The sequence below is a fragment of the Stegostoma tigrinum genome, chromosome 5, assembly GCF_030684315.1.
Source record: "Stegostoma tigrinum isolate sSteTig4 chromosome 5, sSteTig4.hap1, whole genome shotgun sequence".
Lineage (NCBI taxonomy): Eukaryota > Metazoa > Chordata > Chondrichthyes > Orectolobiformes > Stegostomatidae > Stegostoma > Stegostoma tigrinum.
In genome coordinates, this window is record NC_081358.1 from 11,637,612 (window position 1) to 11,654,768 (window position 17,157).

At 39.1% G+C, this 17,157-nt stretch overlaps 1 protein-coding gene across 1 annotated transcript in view; it reads right to left on the reverse strand.

Annotated features, from left to right (window-relative positions):
* Positions 1-12,230: 12,230 nt before the first annotated feature.
* tgfbr1b (transforming growth factor, beta receptor 1 b) overlaps positions 12,231-17,157 on the reverse strand; it is a 59,566-nt gene continuing 54,639 nt past the window's right edge. The window contains exon 9 of the mRNA XM_048529052.2: positions 12,231-16,242. Within this exon, the coding sequence (XP_048385009.2) occupies positions 16,117-16,242 (126 nt within the window). The 3' untranslated portion in view covers positions 12,231-16,116. The remainder of the gene's footprint in view (positions 16,243-17,157) is intronic.

Sequence of the window (17,157 nt, forward strand, 5' to 3'; positions counted from 1 at the left end):
CTGAAATGACTGTTTCAATTGGGGGTTGGAAGCTACACGTTACTGTCTGTGCACGCCAGTTCCTCTCCAGTTCAGGTGACATTTACAGAGGTTTCAAAAAGTACTTGGAAACGTAGGAACATGAGCAGGATATTCAGCTTTCCCCACACCTTGAATTAGATCATAGCTGATCAACAACCTCAATGGCACTGTCCTGCATTATCACCAAATCCCTTGACGTCATAGTCTCCAGGAATCTATCAACTTTGGTCTAGAACCTGCTCAATAAGTGAGCTTACACAATGAGAGGTTTACCACCCTCTGTGTGAAGAAATACCTCATTTCAGCCTTAAATGGCCTTGTTCTAGCCACACCAGCCAGGAGAAACACCTTATCTACGTTCAACCTGTCATTCCCTAGAAAAACTTTACAAGTTTCAACATGATCACCTTTAATTCTTCAAAGCACAGGAGAACACTGACCCAGTTTTCACAATCCTTCCTCATGAGACAATCCTACACTCTGAGGATCAATCTGGTGAACTTCTGCTGCACTCCATATATGGCAAGTATATCCTTCCTTTGGAAAGGAATAAAAACACCTGTAGGTAAAACTTCAAGTGTTGTCTCACCAAAGACTTCTACAATTGCAGCAAGAAACTTCTGGTACTCAAATCCCTTTGAGATGAATGGCAACATACCATCTCCCTTCCTAATTGAATGCTATCCCTGCATGCTATTAGTGACTTGTGAAATAGGACACTCAGGTACCCATGAACACCAACAGCTCACCATTTAAGAAACATGCTGCTTTTTTTCCCCCTCCTACCAATGTTGACATCAACTTATTCATGGTCGTTCTGAAGTGTTATTTATCATCCACTTAGTAAACAGCTTAGGCCCCAGGGCTCACCATTAGGGCAACCACAAGCAGACTAGTGGATGAACTATGTGGGGAGTGGGGTTGGATGGCTGGTTTGTAATGCGGAGCAAGGCCAACAGCATGGGTTCAAATTCCACACCAGCTGATGTTACATGAAGAGACTCCTCCTTAGCCTATCCCCTTACCTGAGGTGTGATAACTCTCAGATAAAATCACCAGTCATCTCACTCTCAGCCATCCACCTCCCAAACCCCAGCTTTCTTACCTCTTTAAAATCACTGGTATAGAATTAACCACTTGCCAATGGTTGGACGCTTGTACCTAATGATTTACTAAATATGGTATTTTTGTATTGGCTATAGGAACAGTAAGGTGGCTATAACATCATGACAGAGGCTGGGAGTTCTATGGCATCACATCTCCTGATGTTACAAACTCTATTCACTATCTACAAGGCTGAGGACACCATGAAACATATACCATTCGCCCCTGGATGTGTGCAGCTTTGAAGCTCAAGGAGGATACATCATTCACAACAAGACAGCCTGCTGGAGTGGCACCCGATGCCTCATGTTAAGCATTCAATCCATCTACCATCAGCAGATTCCCCTCCAAATCCTACACTCTCCTTATTTGGAGGAAAATCAAAACGTCATTGTTGCTGAGTCAAATCCTAGACCTCACTTCCAGGCAGTACTTTGGCTGGAATGATACCCATAGCCTTGGAAAGCATGCACGCATAAGTCCTGACACTGGCATCTGTACTGTAGGAACTCACGGGCACATTGGTGACTGTGGACATTTAGTCAATCTCATACATAGACCCACCCAACTGACTGGCTGCCCAGCCACTGAATGTTATTCTGCAAAGCAGAAACCACTGGTTCAGCAGGAAGCAGTTGACAGCGCAGTCCCTCCTCGTGGACTGAAAGTTTGTGGAACTTGCTTTTCCAGCCTGACTTGTACGCTTGGGTAGAAACATAGGATGTAAAGTTGGCAGCCTAATGATTCACCTGGAGTGTGAGGTGCCAGCCCTTTGCCCCCTTCAAAACGATCATGTAATGAAAGACACAATCTTCTGTTATTAGCTGTACTGAGGAAACAATAAGCTTAGACAGCAGGTGGAAGGGCAAGCCACAAGAAGCAATTGCATTAGCAGGTATTAGTGGTAAAGCTGCAGGCTTTTGGGAATCTGTACCTTAAGGATTTTTTGTTTTATTTACACAAATTGTGGTTGCTGAAAATCAGCAAAAGGCAGATTATGGAATTTCAATTAATTGCAAAAGAAATGTTTGCGTTAAGTACGCTGCACTTGCAGATCTCAAGTGTCACTCGCTCTTTCTTGATAAGGTCAAAGGTCAATTGTCCATAACATCTCCCAAATGTGTTTCCAGAATTGTGTGCACACCAAAAATTGCTCAATTAAATCCAGTTTACCTTTGTCTACATACATTTTAATTACACACATTTACAGCAATTAAATCTAGAACCGCAAGAACACTATTTAGCCCTGTATGGAGAACAGGAGAGTGAAAAGAAATTTAGCCAGCTATTGATTTGAGCAGTCAACAAGAAATTTTCAAGTGAACTTTCTGATTAGTCCTCAATGGTGTACCAGCTTCCTGGCCAACCTCTTCCCTCTTAGTGGTGTGGCTCTGCTTTTACTTTGCCAGCTAATAAAGAGCCTTTCAAAGCTGGAGTGCAATTTTTGCAAAAAAAAGTAAAGCACCTTGTAAATTTTTCCAGCATTCTATGAATTATTTGGAAAAGCAGTCTTCACAACTCTCCATTTCCCCCTCCCCCATGCACAATTTTCATATTTGTTCACTTCGTAACATAGCAAATGCTGTGGTTAGTGTAGTTTTGTCAGTCCATTTTCCAGCTTTCAAAATTTAGTTTAGCTTCAACCAATTCTTTGGTTTCCAGCAGGAAAACAGGGTTTACTCTGGGCTGTTGAAATTTCTTGGAATATTGGTATTGGGTCTGCAAGGTTAACTGCAGTGATAAGGGAGACTGAAAACATGGCAAGTACAATAACAGGCTATACCCAAATAATAAACATGTTTAGATGTTTTTAAGCTAACTCAAGATTTGAGTTGAGTTGTCTCCAGCAAACAAGTTACCAGAGAGCAAAAACTCGTTACAATATCACATTCAATTAAACTAAAACTTGGTGAGAATGAGGCTGAATTATAATTATTTAAATTGCAACAGATGACTAAGGCAGTGCTAGAATTTGAATACAGTTTTGTCAATATTTTCAGAAATAATTTGACATTAAGATGGGTGCAAAGTGATTCACTTGACAAAATAAACTGTACAATGTTGCAATAAGCTAAACCTGGACATTCTCTCCCAAGTCTCATACAATTAAGACAAGTTGGTGGATTTCAGCTTTGCACCTTTGGGAAGAAATTTGGAGTTTAAAATTACAAAGCATTGAAGCGATTTTGGAGCAAAGCAAATTATTTTCCTTATATGGCTAAGAAGAGTAATATCACATCTGAAATCACAAGTTACCACTGTCTAAAATAATCACCCATTTTCACTCAGTAGTGCCTATGATTATGTTACTGTACTAAATCCGAAAAGGGCTCAAATAACCATGTGTGTTTCACATCCACAAACTAACTCGAAAGCAAGTTACTTTTTGTTGAAACTATCACAAAATCTGAACAAGTTTAGTATCCTTATCTGAAGTGGCCTTTGTGACTGTTCCAAATCACAACTGCACTTTCAAATGGCCTAGCAAGCAATACAAGTGTATCAAATCAGCTACACAGGCAATGCACTACAATATTTTTAGAGCAACTAAGAATTAGCGACAAATCTGGCCTTTAGCAGTGACAAGCCCAGAATTAGTTGGAAAGCAATCTGTGTCATCCGTGTGAACCCTATGCAGGATGTGCAGGAGATCTGAAGTAAAGAGAAACACTGCCTATAACAAGATGAATAACTAACGCTACAATAGAAAGAAAGGTCTTGGTATTGGTGAAATTTTTAAACAAGCATAGAATGGTTTAACAGTGGAGAAGATGTCTCCCAAATGGTTATGCACTTCAATGAGAGCAACCAAGCGAACAGATGATCAATGAGGACAAAATCAGAAACTAAGTGCACTTCCAGAGAATTAATGCTGAATTCTGATGATTAATAACATTGCTCTGCATGAGTAAGCATGATATATGCAAACAACTTTAAGCGAGAGAGCAGAGAAAGTTGAAGCAGTATGCAGAGCAAATGGTGATAAAGAAAAAACCTCTTTCCAAATATCTTATTTTGTTTGCATTTCACATGTTACATAACTGTAATTTGTTGTTTGAATTCAAAATTTCATCTGGGCTTAAGCAGGGATATACAACTCTCCACTTGAGAGCAGCTGAATTGGTTAATTAGGGAAACCAGCTAAAACTGGGGCTCAGCTAACTCAGAACATACAAATAGATGCACCTCAGTGAACTTTGCACTGAGTGACCTTGAACAGAGCAGCGGGAGTTAGGTAAACTGGAGTGTTGTGGAAACAAAGTGCTGTTTTGCCTTTTTAGCATTTTCCTCTCCCCTTCCCATGTTGGGGAAATTGTTTCTAGCTCCACTTCAGGGGAAGCAGCTAGTTAATTTGAGTAATTGTTAATTGTTCACATCTGTTCTGTGCTAGATTTTAAATACTACAGGGACTGGTAGTAAGGATAATTGATTATATTAGAAACCAGCAAATAGATAATTTGATAAAGTAATTTATTTAACTGAAACATTATGGACGCTAGCACAGGATAAGTACAACAGTTGCAAGTGGGTCCTTCTGGATGCCAGCTAAACATATCTAAACTGCTGGCACCTTTAGGAGGTTCGACTCCCAGGGAGTTCCATACCAAGCAGCAGACACAGCAATGCATTGGGGTGGGGTGGGGTGGGGGTCAGTGAGCTGGATTTTTCCTGTACCAGAAGGTGGGCCCACCCCATAGGATAGTGTTTCGATTTGGTCAGCAGTTAGGAATTGTGGTTGCAGTTGAGGCAAGTAAAGAGACCCAAGAGGACTGGGGAGCAAGAACCTCAACGTTTGCAATTTCAACAGGCTTACAGTTCTTTGGCTTGTTTAGATGAAGGAGGGGCATTCAGGGTAAGGAAACTAACTGACCATGTTACTGTAGTATATGAAGCCATTCAAGTTGAGGAGATAAACAAATTGTACTGGTCGTATGGGCCACTACAGTGAGGAGAATTGATACAATTCTCTACAGCAAACAGCAAGGGTCTGGAAGGCAATGTTGCTTGTGATAGTCCATTTAGGTACCAAACAGGTAGGACAAGGAAAGAGATTCTGTAGTGGCAGTGTGTGGAAATAGGCACCAGATTAAAAAGCAAAACCTCAAAAGATAATAATCATGTTCGAATTCTTACCTGCGCCATGTGCAAATAGAAATAAGGCAAGTAAGACCCAAGAAATAAACATGCTTCAAGAGACCAGTGCAGTTTAAGAAGCGGGTTCGGGTCTGCAGGGGACTGGTGCCAAGTCTGGGGAAATTGAGAGCTATAGATGTACCACTAATGTAATGATAAAGTGTTCTAGGAAAGCCACGTAATTAGGAAATAGAGGGTATTAAGTAGTGGAAGCAAGGGGTCAAATTTGAAGGTGTGGTAAACCAAAAAGAGTACAGACAAAGTGAGCGTACAAATATGGTAAATGATAGACTGTGATAGGAAACAATTTGGAGTACAAATCTAAGCAAGTGTGAAGCTGGATGAACACAGCAGGCCAAGCAGCATTTCAGGAGCACAAAAGCTGACGTTTCGAGCCTAGACCCTTCAGAGAGGAGGATGGGGAGAGGATTCTGAAATAAATAGGGAAACGGGGAGGCGGACTGAAGATAAATAGAGAAGATAGGTGGAGAGGACAGTATAGGTAGGGAGAGGATAGGTCAGTCCAGGGAGGACTGACAGGACAAGGAGGTGGGATGAGGTTAGTAGGTAGGAAGTGAAGGTGTGGCTAGATGTGGGAGGAGGGGATAGGTGAGGGGAAGAACAGGTTAGGGAGGCGGGGACGAGCTGGGCTGGTTGTGTGATGCAGTTGGGGGGGGGGGGGTACAAGCTAGGATTAGTCAACATAGAAGGCTCTATAACCTCCTGCAACTATCATTTATAACAGATGAATGTATAGTACAAATAGAATAGGGCGGCATAGTTAGCACTGCTGCCTGATAACACCAGGGACCCAGGTTCAATTCCAACCACCGTGTGGAATTTGCACATCCCTCCCCGTGTCCACGTGGGTTTGCTCTGGTGTCTTCCCACAGTCCAAAGATGTGCAGGCTAGGTAGATTAACCATACTAAATTGCCTGTAGTGTTCAGGGAAGCGTAGATTAGGTGGGTTATAGGGGAATGGATCTGGGTGGGACGCACTGAGGTTTGGCGTGGACTTGTTGGGCCGAAGGGCCCGTTTCCACACTATAGGTATTCTATGAATAAAGTGATCAGATAGCCATCACTTTGGAATGACTTGGACTGGGACCCAAACATTGAAGGGTACATGGTATTGAGGAAGGAATCACAAACAACTGCTTTAGCACAATAGTTGACCCAAACTCAGGAAACCAGCCAGTTCAGAAATGATTCGAGTAAAGATAAGAAATGATAAAAGGTAAGAGGTCACTTGCCAGTAGTACATTTAAAAAGCAGAGCATGAGGGCTTGTCAGAAAGCTCTGACAATAATCAGGAGGATTTTATCTTAAAATCTGTAAAAGTAGCCCGGATGAAGAATTCATGGAATGCTTTTGGAAGAGTTTTTCTTGAAGTATCATGCTCTAGAGTCAGGAGAACAGACTATGTTAGATCTGATATTGCACAATGGAGGTAGGATTAATGGCCTCATGGTGAAGGCACAATGATGAGTGGCAGGTCAGAAGACTGGACAGAATATTGAGGAGAAAACTGACCAAAACATAACTGAAGAGCAAAAGACTAGATTAGAAGAGAATCAGATAGAAACATAAAAAGCAGACAGTAGTGCTATCTATAGCTATTTTAAAATTAAAGACAGAGTTAACAAAGAGGCTATTGTTCATATAGAAATAAGTCTGAACAATAAATCATAGAAAATAATGGAACATCATTTGAATTACATAGCTATTTTACATCAAAGAAGAAGAAACAGGAAACATCCCAGAAATAGCTATAAATCAGGAAATAGGAAGGAGAGAGCGTGCCAGAGGGAAAGAGAAAAATCAAGAAAACTGCAGTCACCAGGTAAGTCGCACTGAGAACAATTTGGAGCTGCAGGCTGCAAGGTCCCCAGGTTCTGATGAACTTCATCCTAGAATCATACAAGTGTGTATAGAGATAATTAGTGTATTGGTTTCAACTTTCAAAAATTCCCTTCTTTTAGGGGGGATTCCAAAGAGATTGAAAAATAGTGCAGGAAACCACAGGCCAGTTATCTCTCAGGGAAGATCTCAGAATCTATTATTATAGGGCATTTAGTGTCAACATTGTTCAGTGAAATGGAAATCACATATCACCACGTTACTGGAGTCCTTTGAAGTATCATGTGCTCTGCATAGTGGGGAACTGATGGATCTACTGTATTTATATTTCCAGAAGGTATTTGATAACGTGACTCAAAAAGGTTATTGTTGCAAGATATAGATATCATACTGGCATAATTAAAAAATTGGCTTGTTAGCCAGAAACAGTCAGTATAAATGGGTTGTTTTCAGGTGGACAAGGCAGGACAAGTTGTACTACAAGCATCACTGCTCGGCACAGTTCAATTCAAACCATATTACCAAGGTAATGCAAATACTACAGGTATCTAGACGGCACTACTACAATTGCAGATGCATTCTAGGAAAAAGCACAAGGCCAGAGCACTTACCTTCACTCACATAATACATCAAGTGATTCTGGATAGTTTGCAAGTTCACTATTTGAAATGACTCCTACTGAGCCATTTTCTGATTGGATACATTGAACATGTTGAGAGTTGTAATGCAGAAGTTACGGTACCGCAGGTGAACGCTGTGATGTGATGGTAGTGTCCCTACCTCTGTGCCAGGAGCTCTAGGTTCATGTTTTCCCTGCTCCAGAGGTGTGCCGTGACATCCCTGAACAGACCGATTAGAAAATATCCACGGTACTGTAGGAACAATCTACTGGCCCTGAACATTCATTCATTCTGCAGAATGAGAGTTCAAACGCCACCATTACAGTTTGAGTTTGAAGTTACTTCTAAACTCGTATCGACAAGTGCGGCCACAACTTTGCTGGCTTGTCCTAAAAACCCAACTGATTCACAAATGCTCGAGGAAGCTTGATCTGCCATCCCTGCCTAGCCTTCACTATATGTTGCTCGAGTCTTACACAAATATGGTTACCAATTAATCACCCTTCAAAGTGAACCAGCAAGCTATTCAACTCTGCAAAACCACTACTAGCTGTCCAAGGTGGCAGCCAACCCAGTGACACTACTGGTAACTAGGAATGGAGAATAAATGCTTGTGATGCCCGTAAGCCAATGATGGCAGGGTGTAAAGCTCTTAATACAACTGTAAATATTGAAGCGTTTATCTCTAGGTAAGCGAGTTACTGCTGCTTAAACATAACTCCAAAGTACTTTCAATGACACTGTCCCACCCAACAACTATCACGAGGGTATAAGGCAGATTGTTTTGCCCACAAAAAGCATGAAAAGACCAAAGAACCTTTCTCCCCAAAATATTGTTTGGATGCTAGTACAGAAGTATAATGGAACACGTTACCTTGAGAGTATAATTCTTCAGTACTATAGCCAGGATATTGTCAGTGCTCTATAGATGTTGCAATGAGTGTAGCTGTTTCTTTCTCCACATCATGTGGAGTGAATCAAACTGGCTGAAGACTGCTCAAATAAGTGTGACCAAAGATGGCAAAGTCTGAAAATAAGTGGCAGAAGATCTGAATAGTTTTGAGACGCAACTACAGAAACTTTTACACTTTATAAAAGAAATGGAAATACTTCAAAGCCACTTGAAATAGATGAAAACATTAGACTTCAAGTGGTAGAAACAATGGATTCTCCTATTAAAGAGCAAGCAGTGGACAACTTCTTTGTATAAAATCAGCGTGACTTCAGCTTTTCAGCATTCAATGCAGTTAGTACTAACTTCCTCCTGCATTACATCAACCAAATAAATATGACCTTACTCGATTACGTACGTAGAAACAGCTACTGCAACTGTTTGCAAACTACTTTCCAAGGTGACCCCATTTTAGCTCACTACCACCTTCATCCATTTAATGAATATCTTTTTAAAAAACCTTTTAAACTAGCATGACCTCAGATGCCAGAACAAAAAGGCAAGAAAGGAGCATTTGGTATGTTACAGAACAGTCAAAGAAGCTCCTCTTGCCACACATTGTAATCAGCTCCTTACCCCAGCCCCATATACACTACTTTCCACGCTGTTTGACAACACCCTTACCGCTCAAAACACTCAGACCACTGCTTCTATCCCCTCAGCGTCCACTCATTAAAGGTCTCACTTCCATTTCTCTACCTACCCACTCATTTATGCCTTTGTCAGGAGTTGAAAATCAGCAGCAATATGAATGAAATGTAAAGATTTTATCGTCTAAAATTCTAAATTTTTATAAACCATTGGTTGATGTGAGATAGAAGTGGCCAACAGAACTGAAATCCCAGAGGTCAATGCTGTTCCTTTCTTGCAAACTGCATTCAACATGAAGTGGCACTGTGATTGTTACCTATCACCCTCAGCTGACAACAATCAGATGGTGCTTGCCATGCCCATGTTTAACTTGATGCCCTGAAAATTTATGGGATCCTGGGTCAACGTTGAGCGTTCCCAGGGCCACTTCGCCGACTACACCCTGTTTTCTGTCAATTCTGGCTCTGCTGATGGAACAGAACATACCCAGGGATGACAAATAGACAGCTTCGTGACATTAGCTGTAAGGTACACACTTTGGTGAAAATGCCAACATCAGGCTATTGCTCAATTAGTCTGTGAGATAGCAATTTTGGTGCAAAGGAATTCATTTAAGAATCTGATAATGATGGGGTCTAGAACTCATCAATTGAAAAAGGTGGTAGAAAAAAAGAGAAATTCTCAACACACTTAACATTTGATATGAGTCCAAGGCCCCTTGGCTAGACCAAAGACAAGCAAGTGGAATTCTTTATCTGGTATCACAGATAAAATTGGCACAATGGCCATTTCCTGTGCACTAAATTCTACATTTCTATTATAGTTTAACATCCCAGAGATCTCAGATTTCCAGAAGAACCATGAAAACAGTTGGGGATATAAATGTGTTATGGAGAGACCACCTACTACAATGCTCAAGAGAATGTTGCAGGAAGATTGAAGATATGCCTAAACAAACATGCAATTACAAATCCCTACGAATGCAGACAAATAAAATCATACTGGAGAAGGGGTGAAGGGCAGTGGGGAAGAGAGAATACAAACAGAAACCAGGTGTGTGTGACCTATTCAAAAAAGTGTCCTCTGGGTTAGTTTGCCATTAACAGTAGGAATATATTATTCAGCACTGAAGTTCCCTTAACCAGATTATGACTGATTTGTATCTTCATTTCAATTGCCCACCCTCTCTTTCAGATCTCTCAAAATGTAATATCTCTTCACAGATCTTAATTTGCCACAATTTGTAGCTGCAATGAGGTCAGTTGATTGGCTCTGGTGGAACCCAGAATGAGCATTAGGGAGCAAGTTAATGCTAATGCTGCTTCACAGCAGTGTTGACAACTCCTCCAACCACTTCACTGAAGACAGGGTAGACTGGTGGGATGGCAATTGAGTTTGTAATTTTATTGTTAGGCAGTTTTGATCGCCTTCATTGCTCAGACCTGAGTATAGGAATTGAGATGTCATGTTGAGGTTCAACAGGCCTTCATGAGGCCTCTTGAGTAGCGTACAGTTCTGGTCATCCTGCTGTAGGAAGGATATGACTAAAAATTAGGGAGGGTTCACAAAATATTTACTAGGGTGTTGCCAGGACAGAAGGTTTGAATTATAAAAGGTAGGCTGGGATTTTTTTCACTGAGCAGTGGTGGCTGAAGGGTGCCCAAATAGAGGTTTATAAAATCATGAGGGGCACAGATAAACTAAATAGCAAAGGTCTTTTCCCTAGGGTAGGGGAGTTCAAAACTAAGGAGTATGTTTCTAAGGTGAGAAGTGAAAGATTAAAAAAACACAAAATTTGAGGGGGAACTTTTTTTTCTTTTATACAGAGTCGTTCGTACATGGCATGAGGCACTAGAAGCAGTGGTGGATGCAGGTACAAATATAACATTTAAAAGATACTTGGATAAATACATGAATAGGAAAGGTCTGGAGGGATATGGGCGAAACAGAGGCTAGTAGGACTAGTTTGGTTCAGGAACACTTAATGTGAACTAGTTGGACCAAACAGGTTGTTTCCATACTGTGTGATTATGACTTCTACAATATTAAAGTCTGTTCCTTCAGTGTTGAAGGTTTAAAAAGGCTCAGCATTCAGTGACATGAGAGAGAAAAGTTCCAAATTACTACCATCTTCCGTATGAAAAGGCATGTCCTGATTTGAGAATAGCTATGCTAAAATAAAGGATATATAATGGGATAAACACTTAATTAGATCACCTGTCAACTAGTCAAAAGCAATGCAGTGCAAGGCAAGATTATTCAAACTGTCCCATAAAAATGAAATGCTTGGAATACAGTAGATGGAACAGCATTGAAGAGAAATGACAGAAATGAAGATTATCACAACTTACAAAAGAAAAGCACAATCAAAGGCAAAAGCCAAAACACAACAATGTTAGACATCAAGAATCAAAGTAAAAAATATGGTTTTATCTAGGGTTTTTAAAAGCCTTTCAACTGGTAGAGATAGGGAATACATGCAGACACTGAGCTGTACAACCAAGAAGTAATAGAAAATAAGTTAGTCTGCAATTTCATCATAATGGAAATATAGGAAGAAATTAGTCCAAAGAAGAGGACATTCATGTTTAGGAAGAACAAAAGGGGGAGGGGGGGATGTTGTGGTCATCAAGAAACTGAAAAATCCATTCAGAAAAGTAGTTGCTGTTAGAACATACACTCCTCATTATCAAAACACAGTAACTGCACAGCTGTACTCAAAATGTAAAACTCCTTCAATTTGTCAAATACGAATAAATATCTTCTATAGGGGAAAATTTGCAAATTTGTTAAATCACATTTTACACTTTTTAAAATCATAGATTCTCTCACCACAACTGGCAGGTCATTGCCCATCAAAATAGGTCAAAAAAAGTGCCAAGCTATCACGGTAGCACATCTTTCTTAGAAGGAAAAGGAGAGAATAAACACATTTACTATACAGTCATCAAGTGAAGATGAATACTTTATTTTCATCTGATTTTGTCAGATGCATTGTACAATGTCAATACTTTCAATAAGCCATTTAATTCAGTATAGCATCACCATCTTCACTGCTCATTTTGTACAAAGACTATACATGATCTTAAGACTTGGGGACTGGGGGATACATAATTTATGATTATGGTATTTTGGGAAGAAAAGAGGAAAAAAACTTGAATTCACAAATCTCTATTTACTCACTCCATATCTCCCCTTTTGCCATATATGCTAGCTGCAAAGCTGTGTCCCTGGAGGAAAAGCATTGCAAGAGCAGCGTAGATACTTCCTGGATCAGCATTTTATACAAACAATAAAAAGGATTATATCTGGTATACAATAAGCCGGGCGCAATACGTACACAAGATACTTCAGTACCATGGACAGATGCAGGATTTTTGCTTTTCAAAATTAACAGTTTGCAAACCTGCTCAGTTACTGAAATTCAGTTATCGCTCTCTCTCACGCACATGCACACGCACACGCACACGGTCACGGTCACAGTGAGGTAAATATAACTTGGTCATTCCAGAGGTATCTTTAATTCAACGCAAAATTACATAAAAAGTTCAACTGTATGCTTTTTGATTGTAGAATAAATCTAAACCCAGATTCGTAGAAAGACCACATGGCAAAGTGGAATAGAAAATGGGACTGTCCTGAAAAGGCAGGTCATGGCACTCGACACAAAGAAACTCATCCAACAGCACTTCAAGATTTAACAATCGTCGTAACATATGCAGCAATATAATTAGCATTTTCCTAGAGTCTTCCTGGGCAAAATCTGTATAGTAATAAGCTAGCACTTCCAATATGCACATTTAGCATGCTACAGATCATAGAGCAATTATAATTGTTTTACAGGGGAGGTGCTCTTTTTTGAATGTGTTCATAAGCCTACCACACAAAACTCTTTAATATATTAAAGTTGTTTTTCTGTACTATACACGAGACCTATGGTAATATGCTCAGTGATTACTTACAACAGGAATGACTGATGAGAAATCTTAAAAACAAAGTAACTACACATTTTATTTATGGATTTAGCAGCAGTTTGCCACTTCATTCAAGTGCCTTCACCACTTGCATTTATAACACTGTTTTCCAGCCAGGAAACTATACACTTTCAGATTAAGTACCATGAAATAACCTGGATTTATTCGGGTTAGAAGCTAGATCCAACATTTTCTATATGGTCATTTGTGCGCACATCTTTCTACCAGGTTGTTACTGTGCAATAAAACTTCGCACTATAGTTTAGTAATATTAAAAAAGAATTAAAAACTTCCTAGATTGCGCTCTATGCATTTTAAATATGTAATATGTAAACTAAGTAGAAACTAAAAGCTGGACTAAACTCATTAAAAAGTGGTTCCAATTTTGATGCAGCAATACAAATTGCTTTACTTTACTATATTTCAGACAAATTCATGGATCAACAACAGGCTGCTGGATTGTGACAAACTTGAGGTTTGCTAAAGTCTATTCATTTCACACAATTTTCTCATTTATCTTAGGATGGGATGTCAAATCTTTATGTCAGATTTCAAACAGTGACAAAGTAAACCCATTAATTTCAACATATGCAGGGTTTTCCATCACGTACATTAGAAAACCATATTGCCGCTTTCAGTCTTTAATCTGAAACTAACCCAAATTCTCCGCTTCAAAATCAAATAAAGTTCAGGAACAGGGGTTTGGAAAATCATGTACTTCAGGGGAACCAAGCAGCAAATCTACACATGCTTCACAGAACTCAATAGTTGCATGCACATTAACAGTGCAAGATCATAAGGCTCATTATGGCATTTTGGTGCAAATAAAGAAGCACAGCAGCCCAGACTGCAGCTGTTGCACATGATAACAGACCGCCAATCTGCCTTGCAGTACAGCACCTTGAGCAAAGGCTATTGAGATGTAATAGAAAGCTACAAAACTATGGAAACTCTCAGTTTAAAATAAATAAAGCTGCAGGAGAAAAAACCTTTAACAGCCGCTACAAACACGCACAAGTTTTCCCTGAACATCCTTCCCCTTGCCACCAAACTCTTCCCTAAAACAGCACAATTTCAGTCATTTCAAAAAAAGAGACATGGAAACTTTTGCAGGACAAAACAGCAGCAGATAAATGGTTAAAATAATATCTTGATAAAGTTAGTGTAATTTAAATGGTCAAATTGATTTCATTCAATTACAGTTTTGCATTAATGCTCTCAGGTATGGTCGTCTAAAATATATCTTTTCAAAAGCTAAATAAAGATCCAGTTATTCCTAATACAAAACTTATTTTAGTGACTATTGTTTCAGTTCTACATTTATAAAAAAGTCTAATTTTAATTGCGCATATAAATTGAAAACAATGCAAAATGCTTTCACCTTAAAATGATCTAACAAAATAGATAAAAACTCTAACACACTTGATAAACTGTCCAAAGGGTAATTAATGCTCACTGCAAAAAGACTGAAGGAGACAAACGGGCAAATATTTATTAAGATTGCTCCCTATATGCTACTTATGATAAAAGGTATTTTCTGGCTACTATTAGTTCATTTAGTGTTAGTTTTGATTGCATCAATTTGGATTTTGCTATATTAGATATTAATGGACAAAATACTTGAAGATTCTTAGGATTATAACTCAAAAATAGTTTTCTGTTGCTTAGCACAAATCAAATTGAGAGAGATTATGCACAAGTGGATGACTAAGTGCTCTCCCCCATGCAGAGCCTAAGCTGCAAGACACCAAAATTACAAAATTGCAAGCACATTCCATGCTACTTATATCAAATGCTAATTCCTGTTACAAGAAAATAGACAATGGAAGCACACAGTGGAATACCGCAACCATTTTCCTCACAATTCTGCTCCATGTGCTCCTAAAGGAGAATGGTTTGTGCCTGGCAAGCACTCAAATCAACAGTTAAACATATGAAAACTGCAAAAATGCTGAGTGCAAATATTACCTAATAATACTGAAACCTAAAGTTGTACCTATTATCTATGTTGCTAATTTATGGCACTCACCCACTTCTCTTTTAGTCAAAACCAACCATGGTGCAGGCTATGATTTTATAGACGCTCTGGCACTTACGGGTGAGATTTGTGCACTAGCTTTCAAAATAGTCACAATTCCCTCTTTCCCCACATTCAAACAAAGTAACAGTAATACAACTGTACCTCAACTTTACTTCTAAGTTACTTTTGCAGTCATGTCTGTTGTAGCCACAGTAGAATGAACAATTTTTCAAATCAAATATAAAAAGTATCCCTGACTCAAAGCTAGGACTTGAGCACACAAAGTGGAAAAAAACAACAGAAGGGCAAGGCAAAATAATAATTTGAGAATTGAATTCCTAAACAGTAAAACTACTGCACAGATCTTGGATGAACAGTACCTTTCAATCATGTGTAATACTGTATCTTGCACGAAATTTCATTCATTTGCGGGACCAGCCCCATTATTAGTTTTTCCAATACACCGGGGCAGTGTTGGTAAAGGCTTAAGTGTTCCAGCTTTTTCTACAATTAAGACCAATAATAAAACCTCTGTTTATCAAGTTAAAGGTTAATTTAAAAAACTAAGCTACATAATATCACATTGATGTCCTGGGAAGGTGGTGTTCAATGCAGACTGGACCTCACGGCCTAAGCTCTGCATGTCCATTACAGAGAGCTAGGCAGGGTGGAAATTTCCTATGCAGTGTATAAAATTTGGTGCAGTTTCTATGGTGATACAGGCAGTGTGATCCAACTTCTGCTTCCTCAATGGAGGTAGAACAAAAATCCCTTCCAGAAAACTGCAATCCAAGTACAGTTATCATTCTGTCCACTGTTTCTCTGGACTACATGCGTCTCTACATTTTTATGCCTTCCTGTTGACTGAGCTGAGATAATGTTTTCTTGATCCGCAGGGCAGTTAATCTGGCTGCTCCATTGGCATACCAACATTCACGCATGATTTTGGCCATTACACGTAAAGCCTACAAAGAAATTGAAACATAAAATATAGATTTACACTTCAGTTAGCCAAAAACTGCAGGCTGCATTTAGTTTCAAAAATCTAACACGTTTCAACTAAAATACTGCCATCAACTTAACTACTCAAACAAACTGTATAGTCCCTATTTCATAAATATTGAAGAACACATTAAGGATTAGAGATGGCCAAGTCAGAGGAAATGTGGTCAAACAGTTAAGCACATTCAAATATAAACCTGTAACCCCTTCTGAACCTTCATTGGACTTCAAAGCTTTCAAGCTATCGTTTCCAAAAGTTTTGTTGCTCCCACTCAGTTTATTCACTTTCCTTCATGTTCCCCAGTAATTGAACAGATCATGAGTTGTTACCAAATGATTAACATAGCTTATAATTCCCCATTTGTTGACTGTATATTAACCTTCGATATACAATATGCAAGTGCAACTCAGAACCAGCAATAAATGCTGGGCAAGCCAGCAACATCCACATCTCCTGAATGATTAAAAACAGAGTCAAATGAAGTGAGCTCAACACAAACATCCTCTAAACTTAAAGACAGTCATACACCTTTCCTTAGTTCTTTGATCCAAAGAAGAAAATCAACAGGAATTTTCAGACAAAAAGGCAGGTGCACATATTCAAATGAATTAGGACAGGTTTTGTTTTGTGTATGTAGACCAAACTGCAATTAACCTCAATGTGAAAAGGGAGACAAACTTTTTCAAATCTCAATATAAAAAATTAACTATACTGGTAAGATAAGCATGTTTATCTGTCATTTAAAACATTGACATAACTTGTCACAATCAATTCAGGTCAATACACATAAGTTAGTGATTCACAGCAACTTTTAAACCAGTACCTCAAAATATTATTTTAATTAAGCACACTGTCAGATACTTCATCTACATAGGTA